Below are 26,127 nucleotides of genomic sequence, written 5' to 3'. Positions count from 1 at the left end.
GGTTTGGGTTTCTTGTGACCAAAAAATAATTTATGATAAATTTGTCACAGATACATCGGTCTGGAGTTTTTCGTGGCATTAACCATTTTTCCTTCATTTTACTACATAGTGCATCAGCTTTGACGTCGTACCATTAAACCATGTAGGCCTGCATCGGAATAGCTTGTTCTCATTTCTTCTCCAACGACATTTATTTATAGAATGTGGAAATTCAATGCACGACTAACAGACATAGGATAATACTTAAAGAAACGCAGTAGAATGAGGCCACGCGCTTAAGAATATCAATGTTCAGACCTCAGTATGATAAGGTTGCATTAACTCAATGATCGCTGCAATTTTGCAGATGTAGGATTTCATACCTTGCCATGGTTCTATTCCGCCATCAAAACAGCAGTACGGCTACTTAATCTTAAGGCCCCTTGCAATTCGCCATTCCAAAGCCTAACCTGTGTCAAGTCACATAGGAGAGAGAACGAAGTTGCCCATGGCACCTATTACATAGGAGAGTAAATGCCACCCTTTTGTGGATCTCTTGAGGATAATTCATCCTCGGTTTTATTGACAATGAATTTGTACTTTAAGGTTGCAACTGGCAATGCGCATGAACAAATGTCCGAAACTGAAAGAACTTGACACTTTGACAATATGCTGTGATCTCCAGTGATCTTACACTCTTCAGTGGTAAAACCGATCTGAGGATCAATGTAAGCTAGACCATTTACTTAGTGAAGGGATAGCTGGGACTGCCAATTAGACAAGGTTTGAGTGATGTCTAATCTAGATTTAGTACCGTCAAGTATGTTCAGCTTCCCGATGGCTTGATCATCAAGTTGATCCCGTTGCTTTAACACGCAGGATCTTGAGGACACTTCCATTCATTCTGGGAGTTACAAGTACGTGACCCTAGGAGCACACCAAGAATGACCAGAGATAACAAGGTACGTTGGCATGGAATTGAGAGGGAAAATCATGTCCCTCTCGGCCGAGAAGCAATGGAAATTTGGGGCAGGATATGTGGTGGAGGATCAACAAGGATGGGATGCATGTGTGATAGTGGCAAAAGCAAGAGACCTTTAATGCGAAGACTTGAAGTCATCTATTGAAAAGCCCGTGTCAACCAATAAAGCAAAAATCAATCAAGTTGAGAATGTTACAAGAGTAGCGAGTAGGACCCAACAGCATCGCTACCTCTTCTGGCAAGAAAACATCGTAATTGACAACCCATTTATTTGGCTGTGTGACTTCGCTTCAAATTTTTGGGGAATTAATTTTAGATAAGTAAGTTACTTCACATTTTTGGAGATACTTACGGTGTTAAATCTTCTTTTCAAGATAACATGAAAGTTGTTTTAAGAATCGATACAAACTTCGAGGAGAATTGAATCCATGTAAACTAAAAGTTGGACTTTGATAGTTAAGAATTGCATAAATTTGATTTGAAGTGAAAAGGAAATGTTTAGGAAATTTAAGGAATTATCAACTCTATTCTATTATCTACAAAAAGAAATTCTTAGAATTCGTTCGATTAAAATATGTGAACTATATGACTTGTTAGGATTCGGCATACAATCAAAACGAAATAAAAAGTAAAGCGAGTAAGAGAAATTGAGACACGAGATTTTATCCTGGTTCACCCTTAAATTAGGGTTACGTCCAACGGAGGATTCAACTATATTAGCACATCGTACCTCTTATTACATCACTTAAGCACAAGCAAAAAGGAGTATATATAGCAGGGCCCACGTGCTTTCCTATCGCAGGAGAGTATGAGCCACACCGCAACATAGCTATCTTACTATCTTGGGAAGAATCTCATAGCGTGTTAGGTTGAAGGGGAGTGAAACTTGTGATGAAATATGGAGTCAAAAAGATTTTCTACTCGACAATTTTGAATGAATTAACACCGTATAAGGTAAGATAAGATTATGTCATCAGTTTGCATCTCTTGCAATTTACATCTTTCCCATTGCATACAACGTCTTGCAATTTACCTTAAGCAAACTGGCATGGATCATAATAGAATTTTTTTTTTTCTGAAAAAAGGAGTTTGAGCAAGAAATTGAAGATGAGATTAAATTCCATGTAATAGAGATTTGTGACTTTATGTTTTGCCTCCTCCCCCTTCCCTCCGTGGCTGATGTCGGTTATATAAGCTAGGTTTATGAAGTTTTATTAAAGTGCTCCGAAATTATACAACCCCGTTAATTAAAAATGCTACAGTCGACAAATAAATATTAAGAGGAAATTTTAATTTTTCGATCTAGTACTTGTCAACAATTTCATACTAATTTGAAAACAAAATATGTGTTCTTTCAAATATAAACTTCATTGAATATTTCATCTTAAGAACTTGCCCATTTTGATAAAAGTTGTTGCTCTAAAGAGATGATGTCTGCTTTGTAAAATGTATGTATGTATATCTCTATGGAAATTAATTCACAAGCCAAAATCAGCAATTCTTGATATAGAGAAACCATACGCCGACAGTAGCACGTTAAGTTGCAAGATCTTGGGACCTTACCCTAAATCACGTAATGAGGGAGGAAAAGTTTCTCAATGCCGTCACCTTCGCCCACCATTTTAGTCCTTGCTCTCTTACCAATTTGCTCATTCTTTCTAAGGATGCAAATTAGACGAGATTTAAGTGATGTCTAGTATGGATTTAGTATTGTCAAGTATGTTTAGCTTCCCAATGGCTTGATCATCAAGTTGGTCCCGTTGCTTTAACACGTGGGATCTTGAGGACACGGCCGTTCATTATGGGCGTCACAAGTACATGACCTTAGTAGCACACCAAGAAAGACCAGAGATACCAAGGTACATTGGTGTAAAACTGAGAGGAAAAATCATGTCCTTGTCTGCCTGGGAGCAATGGAAAATTGGGGCTCGATATGTGTTGGAGGATTAACAAGAATGGGATGTGTTAAATATGTCTCGAGTTTAAAATTGTTTATGGATGAGTACCGATTTGTTAAATCGGTTCATTAAAGGAAAATCAATCCTCGCGTGCGCGTGCAACGGAAATCTTGTTCTTGCTCCAGAATTGTTATTGGCACTACAGGACGGAAAAGGAGGCACACATATATTATTGTTATTATGTTATTGTGGGCCCCAGAGAGTTCAAAAAGGAGGAAAAGCCTTCTTAAGTTACATGTATATGAAAATGTGGGGCCAAGTTTTGTCAGAGAGAGAAAAGCAAAATAAAAAGGGGCGTGAGTTGCTTTTAGGTTACTTTTCTCTGGACAAAAAGGAAAGTGTGTGCAGAGCGAGGCCACACAATACAAGACCGAAGCCGCACAAGAGAAAAAAAAAAAGGCGAAGAGCAGCCACGCGAGAAAGAGAAAAGAACGTAAGGGACGTTTTGGTATTTCGATCGTGCGTGAGTTATTGCCTTGGGCTTGAACACCTATCGGTTTGTGCTTCGTGAGTTTTCATATATCCAATTAAGTTATTTTATTTGTAAACACTTAGGGTTTGGATATAATCTAGGTGTGGGAAACACGAGCGTATTGAGCGATTGTAATTCCGATTCTCCGATTATAGTGAATTGTTCTTGCTGGCTCTCCCGTGGATGTAGGTACTAATATTCGGACCGAACCACGTAATCTTTGGTGTCCTTTATTGTTCATCGTTATTTTCTTGAGCTTTTCGCATTGATTTATTTGCAAGATCCGGGTTAGTTTCCGCGCGTTATATTTTAATATGATGAATATGTGATAGTGGCAAAAGAGAGATTTTGAATACGAAGATGTGGAGTCGCCTATTAAAAAGCCCGTGTCAATCGATAAAACAATAATCAATCAATTCGAAAACATTACAGAAGTAGCAAGTGGGATCCAACATCATCGCCATCTCCTTCCGGGAAAGAGAACATCACAATTGATTGCCCTTGTATACCTGTGTATTTACCATACAACATCATTTCAAATTTTTGGAGAAACTTTTTGTAGATAAGTAAGTCATTTCATATTTTTGGAGATAATTATGTGTTAGAATGCATGTGTGAGTTGAGTTGGAAATCTCACATTGGAGAATCGGTGTGGTATAAAGCAGTTAATTTATCCTAGTTAGCTCATAACTCATTGATTTATAATTTTGTGTTAGAATGCATGTGTGAGTTGAGTTAGAGAAATCTCACATCAGAGAATTGGTGTGGTATAAAGCAGTTGATTTATTCTAGTTGGCTCATAACTCATTGATTTAAACTTTTGAGTAAATGTGGATCCAACTGGATATGATAATTGGTTCGGACTTAGGCTCTGTGTGACATCCCGAATTCCGACCCACTTTCAAAGCTGTGAATGAATGAAATATCTCATTAATGTATTTCAGTCTAATCTCACTCGGAATTGATCCCTCTCGAGCGTACTAACCAAATGGGAATGGCTAGTTAGGAAAATCAAGTACGTGGACCTAAGAACTTGATCTTGGATTGACTCTTTGGCCATGAAAATTGTCGAGGGAATATTCTGGACCAATATAGGCCGATCTTAGAATGATTAAGGAACGATTTGGATAATACCCTATGCTTGGATCACGGGTGATTCCGTTTGACCTCATATGGGTTCCGAACGTCCCTAAATTATTTTCTAACGATCATGTCCATCGGGACTAGTGATTGACCCTCGCAATTAATGACAACCAAAGTCGCCATGGCTCGAGAAATTCTTAAACGTGATATTAATCACGGGTCGATATGCGTAATTCCTAAAAGCCGCCCGTTAGTTTGAGATACGCTGAAATTTCTATTGATCGAGATTGATCGCGAATCGAGCTTCAGAATTTGACGTCGGACTTTAGGGGTTTCAATAATTAAATTTTGGACGTTTCCTCATCCAAGTTACGAATTCTTCGCGGTTCGGCCTAAAGGGTTCAGGAAAAATAAAAATTTGGACTGGAAATGGGAAAAGACTCATTTACCCTTAAAGAATACCCAATTTTTCACTAGGATTGAAGGTTATTTTGGTCATTTTTTCCCTTGGCCGAGAATGACTAGTCAACATAGAGGAAAATTCCATTTTTTGCCCTTCTTGACTTTGAAGACCCCAAAATATCGACCCTTGAATTATCCTACCTTTTTATTAATAAAATTTTTAGTCTTCTTCTTACTCAAAAATTTCAAGAACCCTCTCTCTCTCTAGCTCACTCCCTCTCTTGGCCGAACTCACCCTTGCTCACTCTCTCCCTCACCGAAAATTCTTCAAACAACCGCTGGTGTCGCCTTGAACCGCCGGAGCTTGACTACCGCTGTTAGCTACTTGGAGTCGCCCGATTTCCGTGGGTTAAAGCCGGTCAAGAGGAGTTGCCGGAGCCGCTGGATTGGGGTCAAAATTTTTCTCAGTTTCTCGCCGGAAAACTTGCTAAAATAGTGGTAAGTTGGTCCCTAACCTTATATTAGGTATCTAGGGTGCTAATGGACTTGAGATTTGGTAGATTTGGGTGAAAAATTAGTTGTTTTTGGCCATTTTTATGCCTTGGCTGAGAATGAAGATTTGAGGAGAGAGAAACCATGTTCTTGAAGTGAATAGTGAAAGTTGGACCATGGTTACTTTATGCCTAACTCTAGCTACTTTATGCTTAACTCTAGTTACTTTATGCAATTATTTAACCATGGTTAGGTTAGTTATTAACTCTAGTTAATTTTTGAACCATGGTTAGTTTATATTTTAACTATAGTTACTTTTATGTGACAATAAGTTGTTATGCTATGGAATTAAGGAAATGTGGTATTATTATAGTTTAGTACTATATTAGTATTAATTGCACGTTAGTATAATTGTAATCGTACGTTATTTATTTATTGCTACGTTAGCATAAATATGGTCGTATGGCGTAGATTGAATTCTGTGGTAGCATAAATTGATCGGGTGGTCTGGATTAATCTATGGATTAGCGTGAATTAATCGGGTGGTCCCGATTTATTAATTCTCTAATGTGAGCGAATCACATGGTCTCGATCTATTCTCAGAAAATATGAGGGTCGTATTCAATCAAGTCGCTTGAGGCCAAAGTGAGCCGTATTTGTCTGATTGTCTGAGACCGAGAAGGTATGAGGGTCGTATTCAATCAAGTTGTCCGAGGCCAAAGTGAGCCATATTCGTCCGATTGTCTGAGACCGAGAAAGTATGAGGGTCGTATTCAATCAAGTCGTCTGAGGCCAAAGTGAGCCGTATTCGTCCGATTGTCCGAGACCGAGAAGGTATGAAAGTCGTGTTCAATTAAGTCGTCCGAGACCAAAGTGAGTCGTGTTCGACTAATTGTCCGAGACTTAATCCGGTCGTGTTCCTATATGTCCAAGACTGAGATTTATGGGTTGTATTCCTTTGTGTTTGAGACCCTGGTATATATATATAGAGCCGTGTTCTATAAAGGTCCGAGGCTCAATGTTATGAACTTATATGATGGCGGTGCAATAACATGGAATATTTCCGGAGTAACGTGGAATATTTTGGAGTAACGTGGAATATTCTGGAGTAGCGTGGAATATTTTCGGAGTAACGTGGAAATTCTCAGAGTAATATGGATATTTATATTATGGCTTGATGCGTTAAACACGGGCCCCGGAGCACGTAAAATATTTTATTGTCAGACCGAGGCGTGGAACGCCGAAACGGGAGTAATGTAGAATATTTGAGAAGGTGTGGGAATTTTTGGAGAAAGAACGGAATTTTCTGGAATTAAATTGTGGAATTTTTGGTAAGAAAGAAGAATTGTTGGAAATTGTTCACTAAAAATGTGTCTGGAGGCACTATAGCCCTAATCTAGGATTAGAGGCTAGCTTACCGAGATTTTATCTCACCCCGTTATGGGCTCGTTGTTTATTTCAGACCCTCCGCCGCAAGCATGAATGATCCGCCCAGGAGATTCGGTATTTCCCGAGGTCATGGTATCGGGAGAAGATGGGGAGGTTGTAGAGTTATCGAATGCGGAACAGCCACCCGAGCTTGACGAGGATGAGTTGGAGGCGAGAGATGATATATTACCGGATAGCGAGGATGAGGCTTAGGGTAGTTGGCCTCTTGACTTTTGCTAGCTGTTTTATTTTGGATATATAGTAGGCTTCGACCACGTAATCTTTTTGTTTTAGTGGTCATATGCTTGTACAGTGGCCTCCGAAGCCATAGGTTTGGAAAATTGTATAAAACATGTAGATATGTATATAAGCTTGTTTTTACTGTCCCAAATCATAGTGATGTTAATTGTTTCTGTACGGGGATTTGTTTTTGCTTCCCATGAATTTGTTGACCTTTGGATCCTGGAGAACTGTACATAAGCATGGCTAGGTGGTATGTTGACGAGCTCGCAGGGTTCGGGTCGTGACACTCTATCTTCGTGATCTCCCCATGTAAATTAAGAAGTGATGGACTTCGATCAATAAGATTATATTGATTTGATTGGAAGGAAAAAAGAAATGTTAAGAAAATTGAAAGGAGTATTGACTCTATTCTACTTTTATAGAAGAGAATTTTCCCGAAATCATTAAAGTAAAATATGTGAACTTTATAGTTCTCTCACCATCTTTGGGAAGAATCTTATAGCGCGTTTAGAAGTTCGGCATACTCTTGACGTAAGCAGCGACAGAGCCAAGGTGTGGGTTGAAGGGAAGTGAAACTTATGATGAAATGCGAAGTCAAAAGAAATTACTCGAGAATTTCGAATAGAGTTACACAATATAAAGTGTACATTGGTTTCTAATAAGTTTTAGGAAATACAAGTTCAATTCGAAACTTTGTAGATTTTGTGCTTGATTCTTTATAGGAACCTAAATATGTATGGGGACAACAGAATGCTTTTTTTCTTGATGATTCTTCATTATACTTATATAGGGAAAATTGTCCAAAAAGTCTTAAAACTATTGCACTTTTGCCAAATGAGCCATAAGCATTTAAATTTTGCCAATTGAGTCCTAAACATTTTCACCTTTTACCAATTAAGTCCAGTAAATCAATTTTGGCTAGAAAACACTAATGTGAGTATCATCCATCCTATATGGCATAGATGCTGCTAACTTGGATAATTTTCAATAATATTTCAATATTTTAAAAAAATTATTTACTAGAGTTATTCTTTTCTTTTATTTTTCCTTTCTTTCTTCATCTTCTTCTTTTTCTGTTTAGAGGGCTAGCGGGGTCGCCGCGTCGCTATGGCCCCTCACCGAGGCTGGTGAGTCGAGGGCATGGCCGCCCTCACCCGGGGGCCGGTGGGGGTCATTGGCCCTCAATAAGTGGTCGCAAGCCCCGCCAACCCTTTGAACTAAAAAGGAAAATAAAGAAATAAAAAGAAAATAAAAAGAAAAAAACTAAAAATATTAAAACATTATTAAAAGTTGTCAATGTTAGCGTAGCCCGTGTCATATAAGATAGCCGGCGTTCATGTTAGCGATTTCCAGCCAAAATTGATAGGATTGACTCAATTAACAAATGGTGAAAATGTTTATAATTCAATTAGCAAAATTAAAAAGTTTGGGATCAAGTTCGCAAAATTGCAATAGGTTTAGGTATTTTTGGACAATTTCCCCTACTTATGTTGAATTTCAACATTCATTCCTTAGCTAGAACTTTTCCACTAAATTATTCAATTACTTGAGGGTGATGCATCCATATCTAATTCTTTTTATAAACGAAAATATATAGAGTTAATGAAAAGTTACGACGTCTTAGGTGAAAATGTCAACACATATAAGGTAAGATGAGATAATGTCATCAGTTTGCATCTTTGCAATTTACATCTCTCCCATTGAATAAAACTTCTTGCAATTTACCTTAGGCAAACTAACATGAATTGTAATATAATTTTTTTGTGGAAAAAAGAAGTTTGAGCATGAAATTCAAGATGAGATTGAATTCTATGCAATCGAGAAATTTGTTACTTCTAGTTTTGCCTCCTTCCCCTTCTCTCTGTGGCTGACGTCTCATTAAAGTGCTCCAAAATTCTACAAACTTGTCAATTAAAGCCGCCACTATAGTCGATCGATAATTATTAAGAGCAAATTCTAATTTTTCGATCTATTACTTGTCAACAATTTCATATTAGTTTTAAAATGGATTATGTGTTATTTCAAATATAAACCTCATTGAATCATTTCATCTAAGAACTTCTCCTTGTCCATTCGATAAAAGTTGTTTCTCGCATAAATTGTCTACTGTGAAAAATGCATATGTGTATGTTTTCTATGGAAATTAATTCACAAGCCGAACTCAAGCAATTCTTGATATCGAGAAATCATGCGTGGATAGCAGCACATTAAGTAGCAAGATCGCAGATTATTCTTAGCTTTTAGCTGACTTTACCCTAAATCACGTAATGAGGTTGGAAAATTTCTGGATGTCGTCACCTTCCCCCACCATTTTTGTCGTTGCTCTCTTACCAATTTGTTCATTCTTTCGAAGGACAATGGAAGAGAATAAAACCATCTGAAATACAACAACATTACAGTAACCTAAGAGCTAGAAGAAGACAATCTGGAAAGTAGTCACAATAGAGCTAAACTAGCTCAAGTCCCTCCCAAGATAATACTAGATTGTGCAGACATATGAAAAATACACAAAGCTTTTCCAATCAAATTGGACATGACTCTCTAAGCATCGCCGGTATCAACAAAAGGAAAACTAGTGGAAATTATCGGAACGCTTGATGAAGCTGAGAATGTCTCTAGTTCCATCTCGACTTTGTCACTGTTATCCGGCACATCTGGTGGGTAAAAAAGCGGCTTTGGAGGCATTTGAAGTTTACCAATATCTCCTTCAAGCATTTCTAGGACTTTGTTCATTGGAGGCCGATGGTCGGGGTTCAATTGTATACACCAAAGCGCAACTATTATCATCTTTTTTATCACCTTTCTCTCCTCTTCTACAACTCCTTCCATTTCAACACTTTTTCCTTCACCGACTTGGTCATACACCCATGATGGAAAATAAATTTGGCTGGAGTGTTCTGCATTTGCATTTATATTCTTCCTTCTCCCTGCCATTTCCATGAGCAACATCCCAAAGCTATAGACGTCCGCTTTGTAAGATACACCACCGATGTTCTTGTAGAACAACTCAGGTGCCATATATCCCAACGTCCCTCTTGCGGCAGTCAATGAGACTATACTACGATCGGTGGGATAAAGTTTCGCAAGTCCAAAGTCAGAAACTTTTGGAGTGAAATTCTTGTCTAAGAGAATGTTGTGAGGCTTGATATCAAAGTGTAGTATTTGCATGTCACAACCCCGATGTAAGTATTCAATCCCCCTTGCCACCCCAAGAGCGATCTCATATAGTTTCATGTAATGAAGATCACCTTCCTCAGCAAAAATGTGCTTATCCAAAGATCCATTTGTCATGAAATCATATACAAGAGCTTGTTTTGAGCCTTCAAAGCAAAAGCCGATGAGATGCACAACATTAACATGGTGAATTCTTCCAATAGTAGCCACTTCACTAATAAAGTCTTGGCCATGGGCCTTGGACTGCTTTAAAATCTTGATGGCCACTTCATTTCCACTTCTGAGCGTTCCTCTGTACACAGAACCATACCCTCCTTCACCTAGTTTGTGCTTAAAATTTCTGGTGATCTTTTTGATATTCGAGTAAGAGTACCTTATGGGCAAAAAGTTATTATGAGCCTGCAAGAAATCTTCGACGTTCTTGTCCATTGCTAAGTGCCTTCTTCTATGTTTGTAGATTAGGAATATCGCGACAATGGGCATCCCAATTACGAATTTCGCTGCACCGAAAAGCACTAGAGAAAACTTTGATAGGTTAGAAGTATCTCCATAGTTATTGTAAGAACTAATCATTGCAGCTTACCTAGTAGTACTATAAAATCTGTAGCAATCCAAAATGGAAGATCATCGAGGATACCTGTCGAGGGAATGAATGAAAAGGAATTCTAGGAAAAGAAGTTTGCAAACCAAAACTCACGAGGAAAACAGAGTAACATTTGTAAATGAATGGAAAATAATGAGCTTCGTTTCACATAGATGATAGAATGAGACGATACAAGAAACTCCTTTCGCTTGGATTAATCTAGAGAAACAATGCTTTCCATTTTTAATGACTAATTTTCTGAGGAATATGAAATAGTGTCTCGGATTACTAGTTAAGTGACTAATTGAAGAACTAATTAAGAAAATAAGGAAAGGTTAATTCTATGCCAACAAAAGCTAGTCATGGGATTGCTCGCACAAGTATCGGCTTTCTTTTTCTTCCTTTTTTATTTTTTTTTATTTTTTACAGTGGGAAAGGAATTGTAATCCAGACATTTCTTTTGCGAATCTTGCTACTCCTTCAACTTGATATTAATAAGTAATGCGAAGCTCCACAAATCTTTCGAAATACACAACGTTGACATACCCTATCATGGATATCTAGCAATTCTTCTTGGATAATAGACGTTTAGTCCGTCTTCCAGTTTTGAAGAGAAAAAGCAAGGAAAAGAGTGTACAGGATCATGCAAAGCTTCAGTAAAATTTCATTCCTAACCGATACTTACCACTGCCGTAGCTATTGGTTCCGCAAATCCCATCGCCGTAGGAAATGTAGACGTTATAGAAACGTAAGTAGCGAAGGATATCAAAGTAGCACAAGAAAGGATACTCCGATGTATATGAAGGAAAGTACTCTAGAGTGAATCCATTGCCCATGATGTTATGCAATTGCTCGTATTTGTAGGAACTACTATTGATCTGCTCGTCATCCCCAAAAGAAGATGATGATACCCACGTCCAGCTGCTAATGGTACAAAAATCCCTGATTTCCCACGCTTTTGGATTGACCAAAGCATACAAGTTCCAATTCGATGATCTGTTGGAAGAGTACGATCCCTCAATGCATGGACCAGTAGGGATGTAGGATGGAGTACTAACCGGCTTTGAGCAGTTCACAATGACCACAGTATTATCGTCACTCTTGTAGTATGGGTTGTTTGGATCAGGATCATTGCTGAAGTTATACAACGCCCATGAATGATAGGGGAGAGACGAGCAATTATCCTTTTGCAGCCCATCGTCGACCAATCTAATTCGGTTGTTGGTAGAGGCGGTGTAATCATCGATTTCCTGCACATAGAATCGGCCACCGTGGAAGTACATAACAGTGCGACTATCTTCACAAACCAGCTCGAAATTGCAGTCAACGCATCCCTTCGAGTCATTCTTCAGTCGGAACGGATAACTTATGTTGAGATTATCACCACAGGAAGAAGCGATACCCTGCGGATTGCTTGACCGGGCATCACTAGTAATCGCCTGCAATAGAACAAGAATGAGGAGCAACAGTGGATGGATATTCATGGAGCTGGGAGCATTAAACATGACTCTTTTCGACTTTGGGAAACAATTGCTTGGTGCGGGCGGAGGAGGCCCGATATAAAAGGACTGAAAAAGAGATTGGATGAACGTCGATCCTTAGATTGATTGGAGACTTGGAGTCGCCTCGTCCGATAGACAATGCCCAAGTCGGTCAACGTAACAAGTGCATGGAAGTCAAGAAATTAAAGAGGGGGACCCACCCAAACTGAGTGGAGGTTCCACTATTAGAGGAACGGCCCGGAAATGGCCACCCAATTTGATCTTTCCTCCGCCCCTTTTTCCACGCGGTTGTTGGGTCCACGTCCTATCTCTACTTTTCTCCTTATTTTCTTCTTCGTTTGTTTGTACTCCATATTTGATGAATTAAATCGCATACTTTTGACGTAGGTCTAATTCCTTAGGCAGTCGAATCACTTAATAAAACGGGCTATTTTCTCATTCTCATTCTTGAAAGATACTTAATAAATCATAATCAACATATTTTGAGATACCTCGTTTTGATGCTCTGAGATATGGCGCCCCGAGTGACAAATCTGTTTCCAATGTGATAAGTGTGTTCTTCTTGTTGGCTCTATATTAATTTGCTAAAGCTCATGATGATTTATGGTGTTTATAGCTAATCGCTAGGAGCGTCGTGCCCGGAACACGATAGACATTCGGCTGAAGCTCGGCCATTCCATGAACAATGCGGTTCAGTGGGTTTATTCAACAAGCCACGAAATTATTGCTCCATCCATTCTACTTTTTCACCTTCAAGAACTTGCAAAGAATGTGCAATTCCGTGAAAGCAGAGGATGACAGCCAATAGTGGCAGGCATCCTCTGTTCTGACAAGACCGCACTACAGGGAAGTGGTAGCATCACCTGTGAACAAATTGTTTTGTAGCCTCTGGACTTTTCTTGTGTTTAGCATCTCATGCTCCATCCATTCTACTTTCCACAAATTGTTTCCATGGCCAATGCGTGACCAAGGAGTTACCATCACCACTTACCCGCCCTTAAGTAGATACTGATAATGAATTAATCTTCTAATCACTAGAATTGTATTAGAAATTTAGAACAGTAAGTAGTGTATATAGATATCATGAATAAATTACCTGCTTGTGAAAACTACTTACCTACTTTCCGAATTCTGCTATCTGCACTACTTTAAACACATGCATTATTTGAGAGCGCAACTAATAGAATCCTGGCTCAAGTAACATAGGTACAAAGGAGAAAATATAAAACGGAGCTTTGATTTTACACTATCAATGAGACAATTTAAAAAGCATCGTCGCTAGTAGTCACTGCATGAGCATGTTTAGTCCATAAATTGGTGGACCAGATTGCGTCCCTTACGACTAGAAATCTTCTGATTGCCATGGAGATGTACTTGATCGCAGAATGACAATTTCGGCAAATGTGGAGATTCTTAAACACCCTGGCAGATTTCGGACTGGAGGTGCTTGTAAGGCCAAAAACAACTGCAATTTTTTCACGGGGCTGGAGCAGATATTGTTCCTTTTGTCCCTCCTCCACATCATGAAGAACAAATTCATTCGACTAACCGATCGGTCCAGTTCGTGATAGATCTCCTGTGCCTTTGGATATGAAGTGTTGTCACCCAGATAGACCTTGCGAACTTATTTTTCACTTGAATCCATCTACAACCGGTTTCTTTTGTAATATATTTCAGTTTCGTCTTCTTTCTGATTGCTGCTGCATCTTCCCAAGACCAGCCAAGGCATGCATAATTATTTGATAGCAAAACATAAGCAGCAGGATAGTCTGGTTCCTCCTAAAAAACCATTGCTGCAGCTTGTTTTGCAAGTTCAACATTACCGGGAACTCGGCAAGCTCCAAGAAATGTACACGAGAACTCCGGTGTATCAGCCCAGAAAAGCATTGAATTTATAAACTGAAGGGCATCTATAAAGGATCCTTAAGTCCACCCATGCATGCATAGTGGCCAATTCTCTCGTCTCACAGAAAACTCGAAAAGCATTAGAAATGCATTGATTTGAGTCCAGCCCTGATTTTACCATCCTCGCATGGATTTACTCCCCCTTACAGATAGGGCCGATACAAGAAGATCCAATTAAAAGGTTGGCAAATGTAAAAGCACTCGTTCCGATTCCTCTCTCAATCTCATGGAGCAGTTCAAAGGCTAGATTGGACTCCAAACTTTTGTTATAGGAATCCACAAAGGTGTTATAAGAAATCTAATTCTTCTCAAACGGTGCATCGAAAGCTCTTCGAGCGTCTTCCATGTAGCCCGACCGAGGATACATGCCAATAAGAGAATAACCCACGCAAGTATCACCGGCAAAGCCCAATTATAGAGCTATCTGAGTATGTTTGTATCCCTATATCTACATCACAAGTACTTCCGCATGCCTTGAGAACACTAGCGAATGCGAAATGGTTTGGCCTCACTGGACCTTTTATCATTTCCAAAAAGAGTGTGATACTCCCCATTCTCTTCGGTTTGTGTATATCCTGGAATTATCGCTCTCTAAGACATCACGTTCGAATCTTGCATCTGATCAAACATCTTTCTCGAATCACGAAGTGATCCGCTAGCTACGCACTGCACGTACATGTCCACCAAGCTGCATCCAACACAGACATCCGAAGCCAATCGGGACCGTATTACCCAGAAATGCAATGGCACACCCAGCGCTTGTTACAAGACTTTTGTCTTGTCTTCTATTGAGTTAACTTTTGAGCTATTTCCGATCATTAGCGCCCCACGTCAGTTATTTTCGACAAAAATTGGCCAATGAGCTCAATTGACGAAGTGTTATGTCTATAAAATGGCGGAACCGGTTTGCATCCCTTATGACTATAGATCTTTCTTTTTTGTCCTTCTCCCTCCACCAGCCACGGAACCTTGGCAACGGCCAAGACCAGCCACAGAGGTGGGCTGGCGAGCTCCAGGCTCGCCCGTGGCAGCCAATGGCCGGTCGCTATGTAGGAGGAAGGAAAAAGACAAAGAAAGAAAATAAATAAATAGAGTAATAAAAAATATCTAAAAAATCGAATTACTTTTTTCTTGCGTGAGATAAAGTGATGAGATTGAAATTAGTTTTCAAATGAGATCCAAACACTAGAAAAATACTTCCGATCACATATCACCAAACAAAAGAAAATTGATTATTTTCTAAGAAATTATTTTCCGAAAATTATTTTTTTAAGATAAAGTTGTGGATGTCACGACCCGAACCCCGCGAGCTCGTCGACATCCCACCTGGCCACACTTATGTATAGTTCTCCAGGATCCAAAGGCCAACAAATTCATGCGGAAGCGAAAATGAATCCCCGTACAGAAACAATTAACATCACGATGACTTGGGACGGTAAAAACAAACTTATATACATATCCACATGTTCTATACAATTTTCCAAACCTACGGCTTCGGAGGCCACTATACAAGCCTATGACCACTAAAACAAAAGGATTACGTGGTCGAAGCCTACTACATAATCCAAAATACAACACTCTACAACACTAACTAAGAGGACAACTATCCTAATCCTCGCCCTCACTATCTCAAGCGGCTACTCAGCATCCAAAGGCTCTACAACTTCTCCCGGCGTCTCGATCTTTAGGTCAGATCATTTCGGCGGAGGGTCTGAAAAACAACGAACCCACGACGGGGTGAGATAAAATCTCAGTAAGCTAGCCCCTAATCCTATATTAGGGCCCTAGTGCCTCTAGACACATTTTCAATGAACAATTTTCAACAACTCTTCTTTCTTACTAAAAATTCCACAATTTAATTCCAGAAAATTCAGTTCTTTCTCCGAAAATTTTCACACCTTCTCAAATATTCTACGTTACTCCCGTTTCGGCGTTCCACGCCTCAGCCCGACAATAAAATATTCCACGTGCTCAGGGGCCCGCATTTAACGCATCGGGCCATAATATAAATATCCACATTGATCCAAAGCCTGCGTTTAACCCATCAGGCTGTAATAGAAAATTCCACGTTACTCCGAAAATATTTCACACTACTCCAGAATATTCCACGTTACTCCAGAATATTCCATGTTACTCCAAAAATATTCCACGTTACTCCAGAATATTCCACGTTACTCCAAAAATATTCCACGTTACTCTACCGCCATCATATAAGTTCATAACATTGAGCCTCGGACCTTTATAGAACACGGTTATATATATATATATATATATATATATATATATATATATATATAAGGGTCTCGGACACATAGGAATACGACCTATAAATCTCGGTCTCGGACACATAAGAACACGACCGGATTAAGTATCGGACAATTAGTCGAACACGACTCACTTTGGTCTTGGACGACTTAATTGAACACGACTTTCATACTTTCTCGGTCTCGGACAATCAGACGAATACGGCTCACTTTGGCCTCAGACGACTTGATTGAATACGACCCATAAATTTCGGTCTCGGACACATAAAAACACGACCGGATTAAGTCTCGGACAATTAGTCGAACACGACTTACTTTGGTCTCGGACGACTTAATTGAACACGACTTTTATACCTTCTCGGTCTCGGACAATCGGACGAATACGGCTCACTTTGGCCTCGGACGACTTGATTGAATACGACCTTCATATTTTCTGAGAATAGATCGGGATCACGTGATTTGCTCACGTTAGAGAATTAATAAATCGGGACCACCCGATTAATTTCCACTAATCCAAAGATTAATCCACACCACCCGATCAATCTATACTATCACAGTATCCAATCCACGCCATGCGACCATATTATGCTAACGTAGCAATTTATAAATCACGTGCCATTAAAATTATACTAACGTGGAAATTTATCAGAGCTGAAAAATAATAATTCTCTAACATGCAATTTAATTCCTGACTATAGTACTAGACTATAGTAATACCATATTTAAATAACACCATGGCATAACAACTTTTTGCCACATAAAAGTAACTGTAGTTAAAATATAACTAACCATGGTTCAAAATTAACTAGAGTAAAAAATGACCTAACCATGATTAATAAATAGCATAAAGTAACTATAGTTAAGCATAAAGTAACCATGGTCCAACTTTGACCACACAAGTCCTCTTGACTTTACTATTCATTCAAGAACATGGTTTATCTCTCTCCTCCAATCTTCATTCTCGGCCAAGGCGTAAAAATGGCCAAAAACAACCAATTTTTCACCCAAATCTACCAAATCTCAAGTCCATTAGCACCCTAGGTACCTAATATAAGGTTAGGGACCAACTTACCACTATTTTAGCAAGTTTTCCGGTGAGAAAACGGGTGGAGAATCTTGGTTCCAACCGGCAGCTCCAATGACTCCCTTGTTCGGCTAAAATCCACAAAAATCCGGCAGTTCAAGGTGGTTCGGGTGGTAGTCGAGCTCCGGCGATCCAAGGCGAATCTGGCGAGGCTTGGGAAATTTTTCGGTGAGGGAGAGTGAGAACTATGGAGTTCGGCCAAGTGAGAGGGTGAGGGGTAGAGAGAGAAAATGAGGTAGAGAGAGAGAGTGCTCTTGAAAATAAAGAAAAAGAAGGCCAAAAACACATATTAATAAAAATGTCGGATAATTTTGGGGTCTTCAAAGTCAATTTTCGGCCAAGGGGAGAAATGACCAAAATACCCTTCGGTCCAAGTGAAAAATGGGGTATTTTTCGAGGGCATATGGGTCTTTTCCTATATCCAGTCCAAATCTACTTTTCCCGAACCTCTTTGGGGCGAACCGCGAAGGAATTGCACACAGGATGAAGAAACGTCCAAAATTTTTATTTATTGAAACCCCCGAAGGTCCGACGTCAAATTCCGAAGCTTGATTCGCGATCAATCTCGATCAATAGAACTTTCAGCTTATCTCAAACTAACGGGCGGCTTTTAGGAGTTACGCATATCAACCCGTGATTAACATCACGTTTAAGAATTTCTCGAGCCATGGCGACTTTGGTTGTCATTCAATTGCGAGGGTCAATTACTAGTCCCGATGGACACGATCATTAGAAAATAATTTAGAGATGTTCGGAACCCATACGAGGTCAAACGGAATCACCCGTAATCCAAGCGTAGGGTATTATCCAAATCGTTCCTTAATCATTCTAGGATCGGCCTATATTGGTCTAGAATATTCCCTCGACAATTTTCATGACCAAAGAGTCAATCCAGGATCAAGTTCTTAGGTCTACGTACTTGATTTTCCTAGCTAGCCATTCCCATTTGGTTAGCCTGCTCGAGAGGGATCAACTCCGAGTGAGATTAGACTAAAATACATCAATGAGATATTTCATTCATTCATAGCTTCGAAAGTGGGTCGGAATTCAGGATGTCACATTTTCCCCAATAAAGGCAGATTTGTTTTCGCATGGCCACTCTATTTTTATTGAAAATTGCACAAAACAAACAGTTTCAAAGTAAGGAAATAGGAAGAATGGACAGGTTTGCTTTTTGGAAGTCCACGGCAATCATGCTTTCTTACTTTTTGATTTAATTAGTTACAAGACTTTTTGCCGTGTCTTAGGTAGCCCTTGCTTTTGAGCCAAGACAAGGGCATAACATTGATACAATTTTAATTAGCGCGTCCTCCACAACACTAGTTAAAAATATTGACAATAACGACTATAACTTTTATACTTAATACATGCTGCAAATTGAATAGAAAAAAGGACTTTACATACGTTCGTGTTAGCACGAAACCGACATATTACCTTAGCAAACGGGATTTTTTCCTCATTCTAAGAAGATAATTAATAAATCCTAACTGATCCATTCTGAGAAGTTTTTATTATTGTCCATAGATTAAATATTGGAGACTTTGGAGTCAATAAAGTTACCCGTTTAATGAGCTACATATAAAGCGCATCTTGAAACTTGACGCCCACGGAAAATGCAAAAGTTTCTTCCACTCTCTTGCCGTGATTATTGGTTCCACGTCCCGTCAAGTCAACAAAGAACATCACTTCTTCTTCTCCATCTTCTTTCTTCGCCCCACGAGTCACGACCACGGGAAAATTGATGCATAGTTTTGAGGAAAGAGATAAAAAAACAAAAACTAGCTTGCGTCGAAACTTCTTGTCCATGTCACCGACGCGGCATCATGAGAACATGTTAGCATGCATAGGAAGATTTTGTCCTTATTTGTTCTCGAATGACATTTATTTACAGAATGTAGAAATGCAATGCAGGATCACCAAATATAGGGTAGTACTAAAGAAATGTAGTAGAACGAGGCATCTGCCAAGAATATCAATGTCCCATACGAACAGTTTGCATAACTCGACTATCACCGCAATTTTGCACACGCAGGATTCTTACCTTGCCACGGTTATATTCCACCACCAAAGCAGCATGGCTACTCAGCCATCGGTTTTTTTTTTTTTTTGCTCTTAATTCAATAGTCATAACACTTTTATGGAAATGACGTAATTTCATCAAAGAACGAAACCAAGAGAACTGGTTTTAATTAATTATAAATGTATGTGTGGAGAGGAGATTGGATGAGCCTTGTTCGATTGGAGACTTTGATTGTGGCCTCGTCCTATATAGAAAAGCCCAAGTCCGTCAACGGAACAATTGCACGCAAGTCAACAAAATTAAAGAGGTGTACCCAAACTGAGGTTCGTTCCATTTTTAGTGTGAGTCGGGTCCAGCCTTGTTTTTTTGGTCGGGTGTCCAACCTTAATTGAGACCCCATTTAATGACCTACAAATACAAGAGATACTTTATCACAAATTCTTCGAATTTCTTTTATGTTCCATCGTATTTGTGCTACATATTTGCTAAATTAAGTCACAAACATTAGGTGTAATTCAAGAGTGAGTAGCATCTCTTGACAGATATTCATAGAACTGAGAGCAACAATCATGCTTCTGTTCGTCTTTGGGCAAAGAGAAATTGGCAAAGAATTGCTTGGTGGGTGTGGAGGAGGCGCAACATAAAAAGATTGAAAAGAGATTGGATGATCCTTGCTTGATTGGAGATTTGGGAGTCGCCTGGTCTTGTAGAGAAGCCCAAGTCAGTCGGCGGGACAAATGGATGCAAAGTAAAAAAATTAAAGACACAGGGTATATCTGAAGGGAAGCATACTGTTAGAATGTGGATCGGAGATTGGTGCGTGAAATTGGTGCAGTTACCTCAAACCAGTGACATTTCTCTGTTCATCTCCACTTCTAATTAACTCTAATCGATTGACACGGTGAACCAACCTTGTTTCAAAACTGATCAGCAAAGTGAGATCGATTAAGTTACCAAGGATGCGTTTGTTTGAGTGAAAGTATTCTTCGGAAATTATAGTTTTACTGACTTTCACTCGTTTGGTTCGCGAAAATAACTTAGTCAACGGGAAACACTTTCCAATTGAAGATTCATGCAGAAAATTAGGAAAGTGAATTCTTAATTCTAAAGATATGACAACACTTTCCAAGATTGTTTCTCTTGAATTTTTTAATTTTTTACATTATATCTTTTCTTTTCTTTGCTTTTTTTCTTTACTTTCTTTTTCTTTTTCCTTCTTCCTCCACCGGTCCCTGGATCTCAACGATGGCCAATGACCAACCACAAACGCGAGCCGGCGAGCTTGAGGCTCTCTCATGGCCGCCACCGGTGGGTTGCGGTTGTCACGACCCGAACCCTGCAAGTTTGTCGACATCCCACTTGGCCACGCTTATGTACAGTTCTCCAGGATCCAAAGGCCAACGAAAACAACACGTGCGGAAGCAAAAACGAATCCCCGTACAGAAACAATTAATGTCACGATGACTTGGGACGGTAAAAACAAACTTATATACATATCCACACGTTCTATACAATTTTCCAAACCTACGGCTTCGAGGCCACCTGTACAAGCCTATGACCACTAAAACAAAAAGATTACGGGGTCGAAGCCTACTATACATCCAAAATAAAATAGCCAGCAAAAGTCAAGAGGCCAACTACCCTAGGCCTCATCCTCGCTATCCGGTACTACATCATCTCTTGCCTCCAACTCATTCTCGTCAAGCTCAGGTGGCTGTTCCGCATCCGATGACTCTACAACCTTGCCATCTTCTCCCGATACCATGACCTCGGGGAATACCGAATCTCCCGGGTGGAACACTCATGGCTGAGACAGAGGGTCCGAAAAACAACGAACCCACGATGGGGTGAGATAAAATCTCAGTAGGAAAATCTCTAACCCTAGATCAGGTTGTTAGTGCCTCCAGACACCATCTAGGTGAGCAACAATTTCCAACAACTCTTTCTTTCTTACCCAAAAAATTCCACAATTAAATTCCAGAAAATTCCATTCTTTCTCCGAAAATTCTCACACCTTCTCAAATATTCTATGTTACTCCCGTTTCGGCATTCCACGCCTCGATCTGACAATAAAATATTCTACGTGCTCCGGGGCCCGTGTTTAACGCATCAGGCCTTACTATCAATATCTACATTACTCCGAAAATTTCCACATTACTCCGAAAATATTCTACGCTACTCCAGAATATTCCACGTTACTCCAAAAACATTCCACGTTACTTCAAAATATTCCACGTTACTCCACCGCCATCAAATAAGTTCATAACATTGAGTCTTGGACCTTTATGGAACACGGCTCTATATATATACCAGGGTCTCAGACACAAAGGAATATGACCCACAAATCTCGGTCTCGGACACATAGGAACACGACCGGATTAAGTCTCGGATAATTAGTCGAACACGACTCACTTTGGTCTCGGACGACTTAATTGAACATGACTTTCATATTTTCTCGGTCTCAGACAATCGGACGAATACGGCTCACTTTGGCCTCAGACGAATACGACTCACTTTGGCCTCGGACGACTTGATTGAATACGACCCTCACATTTTCTCGGTCTCAAACAATTAGACGAATACGGCTCACTTTGGCCTCGGACGACTTGATTGAATACGACCCTCATATTTTCTCAGAATAGTTCGGGACCACATGATTCACTCACGTTAGAGAATTAATAATTCGGGATCACCCGATTAATTCACACTAATCCAAAGATTAATCCAGACTACCCGATCAATTAATACTACCATAGTATCCAATCCACGCCATGCAACCATATTATGCTAACGTAGTAATATATGAATAACGTGCAATTAAAATTATACTAACGTGGGAATTTATCAGGATCAAAAATAATAATTTTCTAACGTATAATTAATTTACGACTATAGTACTAAACTATAATATTAATGCCACATTTAATTAGCACCATGGCATAACAACATTGTCACACAAAAGTAACTCTAGTTAATATATAAACTAACTATGGTTTTAAAATTAACTAGAGTCAAATACTAACCTAACCATGATTAATTAATAGCATAAAGTAACTATAGTTGGACATAAAGTTACTAGAGTTGGTAAAATAACCATGGTCAAACTTTGACCAAACAATTATCCTCTTGCATTTACTATTCATTTCAAGAACAAGCTTTCTCTCTCCTCCTTCATGCAAATTTTCGGCCACCTCTATTCCATGCTAAAATCCTCCAATTTCTTCATCAAAATTTTGCAAATCCAAGGTCTCTTAGCAACCTAACCACCTAATTTAGGTTTAGAAATAATCCTATCTCAAAAACTAGCAAAAACCTCCGTTAAACAGTTGCAAAAATCTCGAATCAAGCGGCGATTCCGGTGGTCCTTGCACGGCCGGTGACTCGACGACGATCTAGCAACTCCAAACGATCCAAAGCGACACCGGTGAAAGCTTGAAGAATTTTCGGCAATGGAGGGTGTGAGAGAGAGAATTCGGCCAAGTGAGGGAGTATGAGGTAGAGAGAGAAAGTGAGCTAGAGAGAGAGTGGGTTCTTGAAAAAAATGAAGAAGAAGAGGGCCAAATAATAACTAATATAAATTAAGAATAATTATTGGGTCCACAAAGTCTAGAGGAGAAAAAATTAATTTTCTCCCTACAAGGACTAGTTAAACTCGGCCAAAGGGAAAAATGACCAAAATACCCTTCGGTCCTAGTGAAAAATGGGGTATTTTTCGAGGGCAAATGGGTCCTTTCCCATATCCAGTCCAAATCTACTTTTCCTGAATCTCTTTGGGGCGAACCGCAAAGGAATTGCACCTAGGATGAGGAAATGTCCAAAATTTTTATTTATTGAAACCCCCGAAGGTCCGACGTCAAATTGTGAAGCTTGATTCGCGATCAATCTCAATCAATAGAATTTTCAGCGTATCTCAAACTAACGGGCGGCTTTTAGGAGTTACGCGTATCGACTCGTGATTAAAATCACGTTTAAGAATTTCTCGAGCCTTGGCGACTTTGGTTGTCATTCAATTGCGAGGGTCAATTACTAGTCCCGATGGACACGATCATTAGAAAATAATTTAGGGACGTTCGGAACCCATACGAGGTCAAATGGAATCATCCGTGATCCAAGCATAGGGTATTATCCAAATCGTTCCTTAATCATTCTAAGATCGGCCTATATTAGTCCAGAATATTCCCTCGACAATTTTCATGGCCAAAGAGTCAATTAAGGATCAACTTCTTAGGTCCACGTACTTGATTTTCCTAGCTGGCCATTCCCATTTGGTTAGTCCGCTCGAGAGGGATCAACTCCGAGTGAGATTAGACTGAAATACATCAATGAGATATTTCATTCATTCATAGCTTCGAAAGTGGGTCGAAATTCGGGATGTCACGGCGGTGGAGGAAGAAGGAAAAAGAAAAAGAAAGAAAAGAAATAAATAAGATAATGAAAAAATTTTGAAAACTCAGATTACATTTTTGCGTGAAATACAATGATGAGATTGAAATCATAATCCAAATAATATCCAAACACCAAAAAACATTTGCGATCACATATCACCAAATAAATGAAAATTAATCATTTTTCTGATTGGTAAGGATTTTTCTTTAACAAAAAGTTTATCTCTAAACAAATGCAGCCTAAAGTATGGAGATTTTTCGACCCCAAAAAAAAGTAAAGAGATTTGTTGTCGCCTTGCCTCTTTATTTCATTGAAAATTGTGCAAAACGAAGAGCTTCAAAGTAAAAAAACTGGAAGAATCGGTGGACTTGCTTTTCGGAAGCCCACGAGAATCATGACTTCTTGTCGTGTCTTAGGTAGGCCTTGCTTTTGAGCTAAGACAACAATGCAACATTGATGGAATTATAAGAATATTGACAATAGCGATTATAATTTATGTACTTAATACATGCTGTAAATTGAATAGAAAATAGGACTTATGCACGTTCCTGTTGGAAATTTACGCCCATTGAAAATTCACGAGTTTCTTCGACTCTATTGCCGTGATGGTTGGTTCCACGTCCCGTTAAGTCAACAAACAAATCCCACTCTCTCCCCATCACTTTCGTCTGATACTCGATCTTCCTTCTTCGTCTTTTTCCTCCTCTCTTCTTCTTCTTCTTCTTCTTCTTCTTCTTCTTCTTCTTCTAAATCTTCTTTCTCTGCCCAGGAGTCACGCCCATAGGAAATTGATATCTGATTTTGAGGAACAAAGATGAATAGCAAAAACTAGCTTGCCTCGAAACTTCTTCATCTCCATGTCACGATATGATAGTACATCAGTTTCGACGCAGTACCATGAATTTATTTTGCGTAAGTTCCCTAATTTGTTTGTTTGATTTGGAACAATAATATCGTGGCTTGGTAGATAAGTCCAACGATCGGTTCTTCTCTCTGCAATGATGGGCACTCACGGTACAAACAATTGGTAGAAATATAACTATCTCACAGCGAAATACAATGAGAATTCATATTCACTTAGCAGCATGAGGACACACTAAATGGACAAAAAGGATTCACACCCCATCAATCTGGCAATATCAAGAAAGTTGTCCGGTTAATTTGGCACTTTGACTCCTGAGCACGGCATGATCAGCTTTGACAACCATGTCGGCCTGCATCGGAATAGCTTGTTCTTATTTGTTCTCCTATGGCATTTATTTATAGAATGTGAAAATTCAATGCAGGACTACCAGACATAGGATAATACTTAAAGAAACACAGTAGAATGAGGCCACGCACTAAGAATATCAGATGTTAAGACCTGGATATGATGAGTTTGCATTAACCCAATGATCATTGTAATCTTGCAGATAAAGGATTGCTTACATCGCCATGGTCATATTCTGCCACCAAAGCAATACGGCTACTTAATCTTAAGGCCTCTTGCAATTCGCCATTGCAAAGCCTAACCTGTGTCAAGTCACATAGGAGAGAGAACGAAGTGGTCAATGGCACCCTTTATGAGAAAATGGCACCCTTTTGGGGATCTCTTGAGGATTATTGATCCTCGGATTATTAAGTCCATTCGAGCAAATTTTGGATTGAAATCGCTAACATGGATGCCAACCATACAACATGGCACGAAAGATGCTGACCTGGACAATTTTCAATATAGTTTCAATATTTTTTTGTATTTTTTATTTACTTTAATTATTCTTTTCTTTTCTTTTCTTTTTCCTTTCTTTCTTCATCTTCTTCATTTTCTGTTCAAAGGGCTAGCGGGGCCGCCGCCTCGCTATGGCCCCGCGCTAAGGCCGGCGAGGCAAGGGCATGGTGGCCCTCACCAAGGGGCCGGTGGGGGTCGTCGACCCTCAGCAAGTGGTCGGCAGCCCCGCCGACCCTTTGAACTAAAAAGGAAAAGAAAATAGAAAGAAAAGAAAAGAAAAAAAATTGAAAAATCAATGTCGGTGTCGGTTGTGCCACGTAGGACAGCTGGTGTCCATGTCGGCGACTTCCAGCCAAAATTGGTAGAATAGACTCAATTGGCAAACGATAGAGAGGTTTGGGACTCAATTAGCAAAATAAAAAGTTTAGAATCGAATTGGCAAAAGTGCAATAGGTTATGATA

At 39.4% G+C, this 26,127-nt stretch overlaps 1 protein-coding gene across 1 annotated transcript; it reads right to left on the bottom strand.

Annotated features, from left to right (window-relative positions):
- Nucleotides 1–9,412: 9,412 nt before the first annotated feature.
- On the bottom strand, nucleotides 9,413–10,811 carry LOC125315886 (rust resistance kinase Lr10-like). Its single transcript, XM_048281991.1, has one exon. It carries the CDS (start codon nucleotides 10,784–10,786, stop codon nucleotides 9,581–9,583), a length of 1,206 nt encoding a protein of 401 aa, XP_048137948.1. The 5' UTR covers nucleotides 10,787–10,811; the 3' UTR covers nucleotides 9,413–9,580.
- Between the last annotated feature and the right edge of the window lie 15,316 nt (nucleotides 10,812–26,127).

Source organism: Rhodamnia argentea, chromosome 7 (genome assembly GCF_020921035.1).
Source record: "Rhodamnia argentea isolate NSW1041297 chromosome 7, ASM2092103v1, whole genome shotgun sequence".
Classification (NCBI taxonomy): domain Eukaryota; kingdom Viridiplantae; phylum Streptophyta; class Magnoliopsida; order Myrtales; family Myrtaceae; genus Rhodamnia; species Rhodamnia argentea.
The sequence above is the reverse complement of the archived record's forward strand: the minus strand, read 5'-3'. Positions and strand labels throughout refer to the sequence as shown.

What these genes read in the sequence shown, in the direction of transcription:
- LOC125315886 (XM_048281991.1), bottom strand. Translation starts at nt 10,786, where the DNA reads ATGATTAGTTCTTACAATAACTATGGAGATACTTCTAACCTATCAAAG.